The sequence below is a fragment of the Papilio polytes genome, unplaced genomic scaffold, assembly GCF_000836215.1.
Source record: "Papilio polytes unplaced genomic scaffold, Ppol_1.0 DF824269.1, whole genome shotgun sequence".
Classification (NCBI taxonomy): domain Eukaryota; kingdom Metazoa; phylum Arthropoda; class Insecta; order Lepidoptera; family Papilionidae; genus Papilio; species Papilio polytes.
The window spans coordinates 1539370-1554490 of record NW_013524935.1 but is presented as its reverse complement, the minus strand read 5'-3'; the positions used below and the strand labels follow the sequence as shown (position 1 = coordinate 1554490).

Sequence of the window (15121 nt, the reverse complement as noted above, 5' to 3'; positions counted from 1 at the left end):
AAAAGCGATATCATTAAGATAGCATTGTTGCTTGAAATTGTAAGCAATTAATCTTCGGGTTAAAGAGTTTTTAACTGTCCTTAACTTAAAATTATCGAAAAACGTAATACTGAACTTTAACCATGGAAATACAATAGATTTAGACTTTGACGAGGGCCACTGAATTGTCAATATCTGTCATCAATTGTCAATTTGACAGTTTTGCATGAAATTTTATTTTGTAAATTATTTCTCAAATTGACCCAAGAAGTATTTTGAATTAAAATTATGGCATTAAAAGAACGCGAAGAACCGGCTATGTTGGCGTATGAGATTTTTTTGAAAAAGGACTACCTATCTGCGTTCCAACATTTAAATGAACTAGAAGGTCTCGTCACGAATACAAACCTCATTAAAAGAGTACAGCAAAACAAAGCGGTAGTTGAATTTTATGGATCAGATTTGAAGGATATTGAAAAGTTTAAATGTACGACGTCTGTTTTAATTGGCTTAACTTTTCCAGATGTGGAAATGAAGGAGTTAAACTTACCTTTCACGCTGTATAATTATGCAGTCCTTCTTTATCACTCACGTCATTATTACCAGTGTACTGTTGTCTTAGAGAAGCTGTTAATGACAAAAAACATCAAAGATGTAAAATTGTATCAACAAATTGTATTATTGCTTATGGAGGCTACATTATGTAGACGCACATATGACAAAACCTTGGAGGTAGCCAAAACATATGGAGAACCTATAAAATCGAACAATGAAATTGTTCCACTATTTGAAAGACTTATAAGCAGAGCGCAAGTGTTTGTAGGTCAGAAAATAAAACTAAAACCGGACTGTATCGAGAATGTTTTCATTATAGCCCAACAGCAATATTTAAATGGAGATTTAAAAGAATCAGCCAACACTCTAGGACTTTACAAGTCAATTAAGTATAATTATGATGTTAAGACTCAAGGTGAAGATATTTGGGCAGCTATAAACAATAATCTTGGTGTTATTTATCTGTCAATTAAAAAACCTTTTTTGGCAGCAAAATATTTTCAACATGCTGTGAAAGAACATTTTAAAGCAATGGAAAGTGAGGATAGGGAAAGGTTGATTGATTGCAAAGATAGACCTATTTATGTGTATAATTTAGGTCTGGCATTGCTGGCAGCGAATAATGCTGAAGGTGCATTTGAATGTCTGGTGGAGGCTGCACGTCATTATCCAAATAACCCTAGAATTTGGTTAAGATTGGCCGAATGTTGTGTTAAAAAATGTTGCAATGAAGAGGCACAACAGTTTACTGTGAAAAAACTTGGCAGTGGGCCTCATACAAGAATTTTGTTGGCAAGAGAGAAGCCAGAAAAATATTCAACATCTGGAGAATCTTTTGCAATTCCATCTCTGTCTTTAGAGTTTGCAGCCCTATGTTTAAAGAATGCAATATCACTTCTCCCTAATCAAGATGTACCATCAGATATAACCGCGCCATTATTCCAAGCACCACCAGGCCCACCAATAAATTGGAAACAGTGTTGTGAATTAAAGAATTCAATACTTGTCCTTCAAAGCTATGTTTACTTAAACTTGCAAGATCCACAATCAGCTTTAATTACGGCCAATGAACTATTAAGTCAACCAGATGTGTCAAACAGTCACAAAGCCTGGGCCCACATATATGCAGCTGAAGCATTAATTAATTTGGACAAAATAACAGAAGCAGTGGAACATTTACACCCCCCCATGATACATGAACTTGTCTCAGTACTGCCTTACCAAATGCGAGATTTGATTGCTGTTTCTGTTTGGGCTAAAGCAGCTGTTTGCCACATATTAAGAGGGGATTTAGTAACAGCTAGGAAGATACTATTACAAATAAATTCGCCACGTGTGTTACCGCTGCAAATGTATTTAGAGATTTGTACTGGCAATATTGAAAATTGTCACAATATTTTAAGGAAACTTAGATTTAGTAATTTATCGCAATAATTGTAATGTATTAAAGAATTTGGTGTTATAGTATTCTTATGCTTTCCTATGTTTTTAAGATTATGTGCTTTGGTGTTTAACATTTTTATTAGTAACAAGAATAAAAGTTGCGGTAGTAAGTTATTTGCTTAATAATATTAATTAAAATCAAATGAAATGTGATTTCGAAAATAATGATAATGTAATGTTATAAATTGTACAGTTTCAAAATGAACTGAATGTTTCTTAATTTGATATTTTTCATAATAAATTGTCTTGAGCAAAGCATGTCTACTGCGTTTTTTAATTGAATTATTCTGTGTGTAGAATGTACGGCAACCGCCGCGAAAGAATTTAAACATTTAGAATGCTATTTATAGAAAGTGCAAGTTGTCACTATGACTATTCTTTATATTATAAAAAATAAGATGAGAGCATAACTAACATCTTTAATCGCACACATCCTGTGAAAATAATGACCTCAATACATCGGAGGTTAGTAAAAAGCGTTTACCAAATTACTTCAAGCTCCTGAACTTTATGTATTTGACTCTAAATGGCAGCACCGTGCTTAGTATGACAGTGACACTGACAGAAAAATTAATCAAAACATTGTCAATGTCAGTAATCCGTTAAATTGATCAAATCCAATCAAATCAAAGTTTTGATTAAAAGTTTATTGGAAGGTCAATCAAGGTTTCTAATACCTGTGTTACAAAGTTAACTAAAACTACTAATCTGTCGTCTGATAGACGTTAAAATTCACTTGCGGAAGTTTTAGTTATTAAAACGGATGCTATTGTGCTCCATACCAGTAGGTGCAAAGATATACCTAGGAAATACGCAAAAAAGTCCTGTTGGTATCAAAATAAGTAGACTGATTTACAAAATGGTGCTTACAACTCCCACTGTTAAACTTAACAATGGTTATGAAATGCCTCTAGTTGGACTTGGTACATATGCGGTAAGTTTTTACAGTTTAAAGGAGCAACGGGTTATAATAAAATATCATTATTAATGTAAACTGTTTGTCTTAGCGTAAAGCTGACCAAGGACAGTTCCGTCAAGCAGTTGAATGGGCATTAGAGGCTGGCTACAGGCATATAGACACAGCTTCCATTTATAACAATGAAGAGGAAGTGGGAGAAGCTATTTGTAATAAAATAAAACAGGGTTTGGTTAAAAGAGAAGACATTTTCGTAACTACTAAGGTTTGTTTCTCATACTTCATACTAATATTCTAAATGCGAAAGTTTAGATAGATGGATGGATGGATGGATGTTTGTTAAAGTTTGTAGCCTGAACGGCTGAACAGATTTCGATAAAATTTGGCATAGATGTAGAGGATAGTCTGGAAGAACACATAGGTTATTTGCATTTTTTTTAATTCTGCGTGTACGGAGTCGCGAGCGAAAGCTAGTTATGTTATAATTTTATCTGTGAAATATCTGTACTAATATTATAAAGAGGAAAATTTTGTATTTTCGGATGTATTTAAATTACTATAAAAAGCAACATTTTCACTGATTAACATAGGCTACATTTTTTATTTTTAAATTCAACAACAAAGTTGTGAGCAACAGCTAGTCTGTTATATACTTGAATTCATATTTTCAGCTTTGGAACGACAGACATGCAGAAAAGGATGTAGTACCAGCTCTCAAAGAATCTCTGGAGAGGCTTAAACTGGACTATGTGGACTTATATTTAATACATTGGCCAGTATCTGTTAATGTTAGTATCTAGCTTAACACAAAACTTATCAAGTTCATTTACTTTAGTCATAATAGCTGTGGCAGAACTTTGCCGATATTGCATATCTTATTGGTACATTTTAAATTATTTCACTTGTCCAAACTATGTATGAAATGTTTTGAAATTGCAATAATTCTTTGTTTCTATATAAAAAAAAACTAGCACTGCTGGGATTATGCTAAGCAATATCCTTCATGTTGATTCTGAAAAAAAACCAAGTAAGTCTAAAATTCTGTACATTGCCCATATTTTGTAAAAGTAAGATATTATGAAGTCATAAATATTTTGGAACTTTGAGTTTTGCATTAAGGGCAAAGGTTAGAATTCGAATCAAGTCATCATCTCCCCAGCCTTATCCTACTCCCATAGGGTCGGCGCACCGGGTTTTCGTCCTCCAAATAACTATCATCCGTCATCTCAGTCATCACTTCCTTCTTGAATTTGAATCAATTGTAGTTCATTTATTTATAAAAAAATATTCTCATAATTCAAATAGAAAAAAGGTGAAGATGAAGATATAGATCATGCGGAAACATGGAGAGGAATGGAGCGCGTTGCAGAGCTCGGTCTATCTCGGACAATCGGTGTATCAAACTTTAATGAACAACAATTGACTAAATTACTGGAAACGGCTAAAATTAAACCTGCAGTCAACCAGTTTGAGGTGAACTTCATTTTTAAATTATCTTACTATTATTATAATGTGTAAGTTTGTATGGTTGTTTGTCAATGTGTATCTTCAAAACAGCTCTCAATGTTCAGATGTAGAACAGTCTGGAAGAACACATAATCTACTTATTAAGTTTTTTGTATTCTGTCCTTACGAGTTGGGGGTAATAGCTAGTAATTTATAATTAGATTGACCTGTAATTCAACTGATTATTGTCAGTTTTATTAAATTACTTTAGTAAAGTAGTTTTAGACCTTCTAGAGGAGGGGGAATTCCCCTAATTCCAGTGACAACTCCCATTAGTGGCATTGAGTGTATTAAAAGTTTTTTTAACTTCAATAAGTCTTTTGTTAATTTTAGATAAATCCGACATTCACAGCGCACAATTTGGTTGATTACTGCAAGAAGATGTCTATAGTCCCAGTAGCTTATACACCGCTGGGCCTTATCTCCGAGGCAAGACCGGAGTTTAATGGTGTTGATGTTATTAAAACTGATCCGAAATTAGGTGAAATTGCAGAGAAATATAATAAAAGTCGCGCACAGATTGGATTACGATATTTGGTATGTTTTTTTTATGTTTAGTAACTATTGTTTAATAGCTAAATCTAGTTTTTGATATCAAATTTCTTTCCCATATTTTATTTAACTGTTGAAATTCAAATTTAACCATTTTGAGTGCTACAGAAATGAGAAAGCCAGAACTATCGTTTAGAAAAAAATAAAGTTTATTGTTCGTAAGATACGGGTTTCTTACCACGATTGGATTGTTTTAGCTCCCGATATTTCGGCACAGTTGCATGCGCCATGTTCACGGGCTGACTGAAATTATGCGGTAGTGTTAAAAAAAAACCCGTATCTTACGAACATTATATTTGTAAAAACCACGGCAGTCAAATGTTATATAAAATAATGTTAATTCAATATTCAGTAGTCATAGACAAACTTGTTATTTACTAATGCTGTTTCGTTGCGAATTTTCTAGAATAGTTAATTAATATAATAATTATTATATTTTTTTAATTATACACTGGTTTCAGATACAACGCGGTATTCCGGTATTACCGAAATCTTTTACTAAATCGAGAATTGAAGAGAATTTAAATATATTTGATTTCCAATTGACAGATGAAGAGATGAAGATAGTTGATGGTTATAATTTAAACCATAGATGTGTGCCCGGACTTGCTTTTAAGAATTGCAAGAATTTCCCGTTTTAAAACAAATAGTAAGTGTCTATGGTCTACATAGAATTATATTGGTCAAAGTTAAGTTTAAAATATTTCATTTTTAGGTTTTTATGGGATAGTTTTAAATTACTCTGATTTTAACACTTTGATTACTGACGCTCCTTGAATTTACTTCGATGAAAATATAGCGGCAGTGAATGGGTTAATAGTAGACAAAAGAAGCCAAGCTTCATTTCCTATTAATGTGATAGTAATCATTGGATTCCAAATAATTTAAATAAGATGCAGAACATTTTCAGTAAATAAAAAGCGTAGTATTTAAGTAATTGAAACAAATTTAAGTTAGCTCATGTTTTATACTTTGTTAAAATTTGCATATTAATAAAACTACAAATCAACAATCTCTTTTTTTGCGATCCTAAATTTAAGTTAATTTTGTAAGCAAAAATTTTATTTTTGAAAATAAAACACATATCAATTGTTCGACAATTTTATTTGAATGAAAACATAACATAAATAATTTTACAAATTTCAATAACATACAAAGCGCAAGTCATACAAAATTAAAAAAGAAAAATATACGTAAATACAATATTTAGTATGGAATGTTAGTCAAGAACTCAATTGTTTAGTGTTTTTTGTTATGAGAATTGATGGAAACATTTATAAACATTTTTAATTTTTTTCTCTAATTGACTTAACATATTTTTTCTATAACTTTATTATTGGAAATAATAACAAAAGAGATCTTGACTGGTAACTGCAAATATTAATAAAAATGCATTAAAATGCTTGATTTAATACAAAATTATGTAAAATACAAAATGCATCTGAATCTATTATTCTTAACATAAACAAAACTAAAAAAATATAAATGTATATAAACGGAATGAATTGGTAAAAGATAATAAAACAAGGTAATAATAAATAAATCTGCAATGATTGTTGACTATTACATTAAAACAATAAAAACACAGCCTAAGTAACTTCTCTTAATTATTTAAATGGCAAAGTTAAAACTTGCATCATAGGACTAAGTTAAGAGTGTGTTGAGACTGTCAAGAATACAGCAATCTGATTGGCCGATACTTGACAAGTAACTTGACATTTCAATATGGCGACTATGATTTTGGTCATTTTTTGAAAAATAAAAATGTTCTTTTAAAACACAATTTATCGCAATTATTAATGTATTTTCCAATATGTATGTCTAAAACCTATTGCAATGTTTTATTTTTGTACACATGTATAAAAAAACTTGTTTTAACTAAATAAAAATTATCAAAGTCAACATAGTTTATGGTTATACCAAAATAAATGAAAAATAATCATAAAATGTAAACATTTAAAATATTTATCACAATCATAAATAAAAATAAGCCCCAGTATGAATATCAGAAATAATATGAACAGTAAAAAATAATTTTGTCAATGCAATAAATAACAACGAAAAAAAATCACATACGAACGTATGAGTCATACAAAAATATACTTTGAAACGCTTATACTAAATCTAAAGTCTACAAATACAAATTTCTAGCACAGCTCACACATATTTGTACATCTGACCGCGAATATTTACTGCCAAAACATTTGAACAGAAACATTCTCTTCCCTTTGGTATAAAAAATATTTCTGTAAAAACCTTCAGTAACAAAAACTCGAGGTTAAGATCCGCATAGCTTCATACAAAAATTACAAAAATACAGTTACATAACTTATAAACGGTAGTTACATTATTCTAATTAGGCTTTAAGCATAAAAAATTGACTCTTAGTAACTCCTGTCAAGATGTCAAACATTTTGACAGCTGTCACTAAACTGTCAAACTTGACACAATTCAAAACTATCAAACGTTTAACTGCTGTCACTAAACTGTCAATCATTTAGGCAGCTGTTACTAACTGTCAAATATTTTGACAGTTGTCAAAAATACATGAAAAGCCTATGTATCAGCCGTTTATAAGAGTAAATATGTACCTCACTTCCATACGTAATTGAAGACATCCATGATACTATCGTATATAGTGAAAGTGATCGCGACGTCGAAGACAACGCGACTGAGACGAGGCACAGTACCTTTGTAGAAGGCGAGTGGACCTTCGTGCTTCCATGTCTTGATGAAACAGTCCCACGTACTTCTGTATTTCGCCGCCTCTAAACCTTGCATTCTCGTTTTTACAACATCTATCGGTGTGTTACCAAACACTGAAGCAGCACCTAAAAAAATAGATATATAAAAATATGCTGTTTGTACAACTAGTTGCCGGTGACTGTCCGCGAGTAATTAAAAAAAACCATAAATAATCTATGTGCTCTTTCAGACTATGTTTAACATCTATGCCTAATTTCATCGAGATCCATTGAGCCATTCTGGAGATAGTAGTAAGCTTGAAAAAAGCTGGAATATTTTTTAGTAGTAATGAATTGATGGTTTTTTATATGTCCAATAAATAATGACCAAAGATGACCCTTCAATTTCCACAGATATTTAAAGATATATAGAGTGGACATTTGTATCACTTCCTTCTCAAACACTTCATAATTTAGCAAACAAACTGTTCTTTTGTGTTCTGTCTATTGATACTAATGTTGAAAGTCTTTAATACCTGCAATTCCACCGAATAAGCCTACGATGTATTTAGGCACGGGTTTGTCTCTATCGCCGCCCTTGTACCAATCCCTGAGAGACTCCATCACAAAGAATCTGATCGCTTGGTTACTGCCTTGCTTCATTATAGTTGCTGTAACACCTTTGTACACTCCTCCGACACCTGGAATCGATTTAAAAGGTTCAAAATAGACTCAAAGTCTACGACAATGGAAACCGTACATTGGTATTCTAAAGAAACTGTATACAATAAGTTGTATTTCGTTCTCATTTTAGTGCCAAATATAGGTTAATTAGCTTTCGATGGAGACTCCATCCGGAACTATAAAAAACTTAGTAAGTAGTTTATGTGTAAAATAAACAAAAGTGAGTAGCCTATGTGCTCTTCCAGACTATCCTCTACATCTATACCATTTTATCGAAATCCGTTTAGGCTACAAACTCTAACACATCCATCCATCCATTTGAATTAATATAATATATTTTTCATGCCTATCATACAATATTGAAATTATCCAACGCGAACTACGAGCTAGCAATACTTTGACGCAAATCGTTTATATTTTTATATGGCTGATATAAATACAGCTACGTTGTTCAGTCACGAAATTAAAATAAAAATAACCGCGCTGATGCAAACGCGTGAAGTGGATAAATTTGTCTAAACGTTAGCTGGTTTACCTTCAAATTTCTTTCGATTTCGAAACCCTCTACAAATAACTACGGTAACTAGGCAATAGTAAAATGAACAGCGCGTTTTCGTAGAACATTATAGTTTTTTTTTTAAATACACGACGGAGTAAAATTTCAAAGGTTAAGTGAGGCCAACCTCTCAATCTTTACATAAACCAGACACTTGAGTTGGCACGTCGGTCTGAAGAGTACTTTAGTTCACGACGTGACAAAAATACCGCATAAAACAGGGGTGGCCAACTTGATTTGACTTTAAATTCACCGTTCACCGATATCTAGTGCGAACTACCAATTACAAATTTCTTGAAATCCTAAAACAATTGGATTAATAGTTGTGATCGACAGGTTGAACACCCCTGGAATACAATCTGTACTCACCTTCTTCCCTCACAATAGTCCTGACTCCATGGAAAAATCCTTTAAACCTCGGTTTCTCCATACGCATGTCGTTAATAAATTTGACCTTGACTGTCTCCATGGGTGTGACAGCGAATACCGCTTCGGCGACTCCCGCAGCCAGTCCGCAGGCCAGCTTGCCAGTGTTACTGAGAGTACCATTTTCGTTCACCATGTACAGCTTCGCTTGTTCGAATACACCAAATCTGTAAAAGATTGAACATATCTTTTCTACATAGAATTATACCATAATTATAAAGAGGAAAGATTTGTATTTGTGGATTTTTGTATGTATTGAAATAACTCAAAAATTACAAGGACGATTTAAAAAATTATTTCACAATTAAAAAGCTACGTTATCAAGTAACATAGACTATATTTTTTTAATTATTTTTTATTTCAAGTGGGTGAAGTCACGAGCAACAGTATCATATTCCTTAACATATTTCTCTCGTTTCTATCTATTTAAAATATTCGTAATAAAATAAATCCAAAAGTTTAACACCACTGGCTTTAATAAGAACAAAGTAGTATATTTTGTTAGTCAATTTACATGAGCAAACGTTAGGGAAAATAGTAAATAATATAGTTTCCTTCGTAATGGTTAAACCTTGCATAGTTAAATAATTTGAATACAATCATTAGGTAAAGAATACGTAATTGGTATTCATTTATACACCGTCGAATGCAAATTCAAAGTTTTTTGATTCTTCAACTTTGTCTAAATAATAATTATTATGTTATGATGTACACAATTTAAACAACTAAAAGCCTCCAACTTCTGAATACGGACACTAAATAACTGTGATTATGAAACTTTTTGCTATTAAAAGCGTGTTTTTTTCCTGTTTATTGTATTTTAGTTGTTTAAAATCATGGCGTATAATTCCGTACAATAAAATTGACATCATACCGTATATAAGCGTATTTCTATCAAAAATAGTAATCTTACTATCATACTTCATACTAATATTATAAACGCGAAAGTTTAGATGGATGGATGTTTGTTAGAGTTTGTACCCTAAACCGCTGAACGGATCTCGATAAAATTTGGCATAGATGTAGATGATAGTCTGGAAGAACGCATAGGCTATTTGCTTTGCTTTTCTTTTCCACGCGGACGGAGTCGCGGGTGAAAGCTAGTTTAAATTATTGAAATAAACTATTTACGTATTTCATTCCTTTAGTTACCATCGCAACTTTTGCAATGTGTTACATGTTTTAAAGTTTGCAAAATCAAATATTCAATAGGATTAGGAAATAATCGGTTAAAATTGCAAATGTGTCCGCATTGTCATTGAGTGGTATCGTGTTGTGTGACATAACAGACCTCTGTTATCGCGTGTGCTACTTCGCTGTGAAGTCAACTTAGCACAACTAATTACTTAGACTTTGGAATACATTTAGTTATTTAACCTAAATACAGGTGTTCTTGAAATATAGTATAGATTTGAAAGTCATTCAAGCCTTTTCTTTTTTTTATGTAAAGGGGTAAATGGGCGGCGGGAACACAGATGTGGTCAACGACGCCCATAGACATCCGCGTCCCTTAGAGGAACTACAGATGCGTTGTATGCCTTTGAGTAAAAAGTAGGCTCGCTTCTTGAAGGAACCTAAGTCGTACTGGTTTGCAAACACCGCTGAACATGGAGGAATTTCTAAGTGTAGATTGGTCTACAGAAATGTTATATTTATTCTGTTTTATTAAAAAAAAAAGTAAAACTACACACGTACACGGCAACAAAGAGTTGATAAGGAGTTTGTAAGTGACGGATAAAGTCACGATGCATAACTGTCTTTTCTCTAATGTAATCAAAATCTGGAATGTAGTTCGTTTGTGTGGAATGTTATCGTCTATGAATAGAATGATCAATTACTTTTATAGGGTTTCGCCGAATAGAGCCACATATTATTTCGTTCTTGTGTCGTTTGTGTAATTGATTTAAAATGAGTGTAACTCAATGTGATATATTTTCAGTCAGTATTTTCATATAGCATGTTTCAGACGGATTGTCAGTTTGCTAGTGTTTATTCATCACACTAATATAAATGAGACAGTTTAGATGGATGGATGGATGTTTGTTAGAGTTAGTAGCGTGTACGGATTTCGAAGATATTTGGTACAGATGTAGAGGATAGTTTGGAAGAACACATAAGCTATTCACTTTTAATTTACGGACGGAGTCGCGGGCGAAAGCTAGTATTTTATCATTTTAATATCTACTTATGTGGATGAATTGTAGATAAAAAGGAAACGTAGTCTTCACCGGGACATATCAATAGAAAGAACATTGCCCTTATATGTTATTTCGTCAAGTCCTTGCTTTTTCTCTATGTATCTGATACCATTAGTAAGTAGGTCGATGTTTCTTTAAAATTTTGTTTTCTGTAGTAATTTAAATGGTTCGTAATCAATCTAGATCTCTGTCGTGGAATACTTCGTGTTATTCTTTAAAAAGATAGAAGGAAAAGAATCTATTACTCTTCAATTGTTTTCTGGTATTAAAACATGAATGCAAACATTTGTCACGAGTGGTTATGAAATTGGAGCACCGAGTTCGAAACGGCGCGGGCAAATAAAAACGCGGTGACGTCATCGGTTTGTTTACACGGCATACCGTGTACAGTAGGCAGGTGCGGTACGATATCGTGTGTCGTACAGAACGTTTGTAATTGTGTCCGGCGCCTCCGGGCTTATTAAATACTAACTAGTGATGTACCGATACAAAATTTCGATGATATCGATATCGATAAAAATGTGTACAATTTGTGATAGGGTTTCGACTTAAACTTAACGCTAGTGTCACAATGCTAAAAATGGATATTTGTACTCAGAGTCAATTTGTTACTTAAACAGTAAGTTTAGAATTCACATAGTACACTAAGCAGTTACCATACTGTTCAATTAATGACTCTGAGTGCAGTAAATAATGAAAATTTTTACCTGACTGCTGACTTTGGTATAGAGCCATACAGCAATACACTAAGGCCTCTGTAAAGACCAAAGAATCCATGGCCTTTTACAGTCTTTTTTACACAATCTACTATACCAGTGTACTTTTTGGTGCCACCTGAAACAAAGAATAGTGCATGTTAAAATCTTACTTATAAATATGAATCTTGGATGGATGGATGGATGTTTGTGGCTTAAACTGTTGAAACGATATTGATAAAATTCTTTGTATGTGAGAAGGGGGGCAAACGAGCGGCGGAAACACAGAGGTGGTCAACGACCAACAACGCCCATGGACATCCGCAACACTAGAGGAACTACAGATGCATTGCTGGATTTTGAGGAAATTGATGTAGATGGTCTGGAGAAATCTATAGCTACTTGTTTTTTTTTAAACTTCACATGGATAGTCATGTGGAAAAGCTAGTAATTTTATGAAATTGCACAATAAAAGCAGCTTATCTGAATATCTTAACTGACAGTTGAGTGTTTATTCAACAGTTTGTTTGTAAAGATAAGAACATGTCTTTTATTAGGCTGCCATATTTAAAATTCAATATAATTTTTCCCTTCAAATAATCCAAATATAGTTTAATTTGTATCTATTCACACAAAGCATTAGTAAAAGCTTATCTGCTGCGTTTCTACTGTACTAAAACTTGTATAACAACATTGCTATGCTCCTTATTCTTAAAGAAAAAAAACAATAACATGTTATTTCATAAGTTACAATAGTTGACAGTCATGGTTACTTTTAAGTAAGTGTTAAGTGTATAAGTATAGTAATATGTAGAATAAACAGAAGACAATGTCTTACATGTTTGTACCAAGTAATTTAAACTTATGTGGCAAGTTTAAGGTTGATCTCTAATAAGTTAAGCTAACAATAATGTATTATAAGTTGGAAAAACTTATCTCAGAGCCTTGGATCTGGCTTGTTGGATCTTAGTGTGATGTTATGTTCATGAAATCACATTATTTTCCTTTCAGAAGAACTACATTACAAGATTAGTAAGAGAATTTAATATTATACCTATATGTGTTTGCCTACCTGTAGGTCACTTCCACTATCAATTTATTTTTACATGTTGACATTGACTTAGACATAAGCACTTAAAAAGGTCAACAACTTCTCAACTTCCTGTTAGATATTAAATATGAGTAGATAATATAGATAATAGAGATCACCAGTAATATAAAAGTGTTGCTGGTGTTCTTCGGCGAGCTGGGTTGGCTGGAGTAATCCATGTCCTATTCTCACGCAAAATACGCGCTAGCCGTGGAGTTGCGGAAACCATAGCCCCTACTACTACTACTACATGAGTAGATAAAAGATTTTGTGACATTTAAGATTAGCTTTCGCCTGCAATTCTGTCCGTGTGTTAACAAAAACAACAGTAAGTAGTCCATGTGTTCTTCCAGACTATCATCTACATCTATGCCAAATTTCATTGAGATACATTAACCCATTTAAGCTAGATACACTAACATACATCCATCCATTAATACTTGCATTTATAATATTTGAAGATCCTGTGGGAGATGAACTTGAAGGTATTAGATAAAATATATCTGTGAGAAGATACTGATAACCATGGACAACTGATCTATTTGTGAAATCCTATTAAGTGAAGATATAAATTTGATGCAAGCTTGTATATGATAAAAACAATAGCTCAATCAAATTCAGTTTCGTATAAGATAAGATTAGTGTTGCCGATAGCAAGGCTATGATATGATTGTATATATCTAGGCTACCTTCATAACTTGATCAAACTGCAGATATTTCGTAGTTACTTTTCTTGAAAATCTTACAAAATTATGTTAAAAAAAACCTTGAAATTAGAATCTATAGAAGCCAATTTTGTATTGACAGAGATAATCATACAAGACACATTTTGGTACTAAATTTCTTATTAAAACAAACATAATTGCTAAATAATGCATTATTAAGTAAATATATAGATAATGAAGCAAATATGTGAGTAATCTAAAATGAATCAAGTAGGATTCTTATTAGAATTTTTGATATGAAGCATTCATGAGAATTCTGCAATGTCATTTTGGTAAAAATATAAGCAATAAATAATGCTTACAAAAGTTTAAAAATGGAACAAGTTGGAAAACTTTTCGAAGTAATAAGTGTTGTGTACTTTAAACGTTTTGAAATTGATATATTCAATTGTTTTAATTAGATTTTTGTGGTTCAATGAAAATTATTTTTCCTAACGAAGGACCAAAGTCCAAATTAACTACGACTCAAGTTTGTCGTAAGGTGTTTATGGTTGTAACAAGGTTTAATGATTCTAACCTCGAATTCGATAGCTATTGTAACACGACTCTACTTAATACTTAACACAACAAAGCATTAAATAAGAATGCGCTTTTGTTTTAAAAATAATTTTATCACAATCAGCAAATTACAAAAGTGACTCGGCTAATTACAAAGTCAAAAGACCAAATTAACGTGATTTATGACCATTAATTAGCTAACATTGACTTATAATATATCAGGAACAAAATATTTAACGTTTACTGACCTTTTTCGTCTAACTGGAGTTGAGTTTTAACATATTCGGTTGGGAATGTAATACAAATTTCAATGCCACCAGTTATTCCTCCAGCTACAACGCCTTTTAACCCGACGGATCCTGAACCTCCCGCCGCAGCCGCTGCGCCTGTATCAGTCATCCATGGTCTTGAAAAGGGATTTTTGAAGTTTCCTGTCTTTGTAGACATTTTACAAAGTATTCGGCACTGGTCGCAAAAACGACTGCGGCGCGGTAAGCAACACTCCCCCTAACAACAAGATTCCAACTGATGAAAAAAATGACAATGTATTTTCATTCATTCTTTGTCTCATTCAACATTAATTCATTCACAATCCTCATTCGGTTGTGTGGTTT

At 32.6% G+C, this 15121-nt stretch overlaps 3 protein-coding genes across 4 annotated transcripts; 2 read left to right on the top strand and 1 right to left on the bottom strand.

Annotated features, from left to right (window-relative positions):
• Positions 1–173: 173 nt before the first annotated feature.
• LOC106108936 (CCR4-NOT transcription complex subunit 10) lies at positions 174–2122 on the top strand. 2 transcript variants are annotated; one of them, XM_013290309.1, is made up of 2 exons: positions 325–417; positions 503–2118. In XM_013290309.1, the coding sequence occupies exon 2, from the start codon at positions 511–513 to the stop codon at positions 1966–1968; it is 1458 nt and encodes a 485-aa protein (XP_013145763.1). In that variant the 5' UTR covers positions 325–417; positions 503–510; the 3' UTR covers positions 1969–2118. The 2 variants fall into 2 exon arrangements, with proteins under 2 accessions (XP_013145755.1, XP_013145763.1); XM_013290301.1 differs by having other exon boundaries at positions 174–2122.
• A 435-nt stretch (positions 2123–2557) lies between these two features.
• LOC106106311 (aldo-keto reductase AKR2E4-like) lies at positions 2558–5975 on the top strand. The gene is made up of 6 exons (XM_013286885.1): positions 2558–2911; positions 2985–3158; positions 3565–3681; positions 4199–4366; positions 4733–4936; positions 5413–5975. Exons 1-6 carry the CDS (start codon positions 2741–2743, stop codon positions 5590–5592), a joined length of 1014 nt encoding a protein of 337 aa, XP_013142339.1. The 5' UTR covers positions 2558–2740; the 3' UTR covers positions 5593–5975.
• A 518-nt stretch (positions 5976–6493) lies between these two features.
• LOC106108270 (putative tricarboxylate transport protein, mitochondrial) lies at positions 6494–15042 on the bottom strand. The gene is made up of 5 exons (XM_013289382.1): positions 14756–15042; positions 12207–12333; positions 9245–9468; positions 8172–8336; positions 6494–7782 (listed from the first exon to the last, which is right to left on the bottom strand). Exons 1-5 carry the CDS (start codon positions 14952–14954, stop codon positions 7544–7546), a joined length of 954 nt encoding a protein of 317 aa, XP_013144836.1. The 5' UTR covers positions 14955–15042; the 3' UTR covers positions 6494–7543.
• Between the last annotated feature and the right edge of the window lie 79 nt (positions 15043–15121).

Excerpts from the sequence above, each read along its gene's own strand:
- LOC106108936 (XM_013290301.1), top strand. The coding sequence starts at position 268 with ATGGCATTAAAAGAACGCGAAGAACCGGCTATGTTGGCGTATGAGATT.
- LOC106108270 (XM_013289382.1), bottom strand. The coding sequence starts at position 14,954 with ATGTCTACAAAGACAGGAAACTTCAAAAATCCCTTTTCAAGACCATGG. Across the intron at positions 12,334-14,755 it reads ACTCCAGTTAGACGAAAAAG|GTGGCACCAAAAAGTACACT; the intron begins GTCAGTAAACGT and ends TCTTTGTTTCAG. Across the intron at positions 8,337-9,244 it reads GACTATTGTGAGGGAAGAAG|GTGTCGGAGGAGTGTACAAA; the intron begins GTGAGTACAGAT and ends AATCGATTCCAG.
- LOC106106311 (XM_013286885.1), top strand. The coding sequence starts at position 2,741 with ATGCTATTGTGCTCCATACCAGTAGGTGCAAAGATATACCTAGGAAAT. Across the intron at positions 3,159-3,564 it reads ACATTTTCGTAACTACTAAG|CTTTGGAACGACAGACATGC; the intron begins GTTTGTTTCTCA and ends TCATATTTTCAG. Across the intron at positions 4,367-4,732 it reads CTGCAGTCAACCAGTTTGAG|ATAAATCCGACATTCACAGC; the intron begins GTGAACTTCATT and ends TGTTAATTTTAG.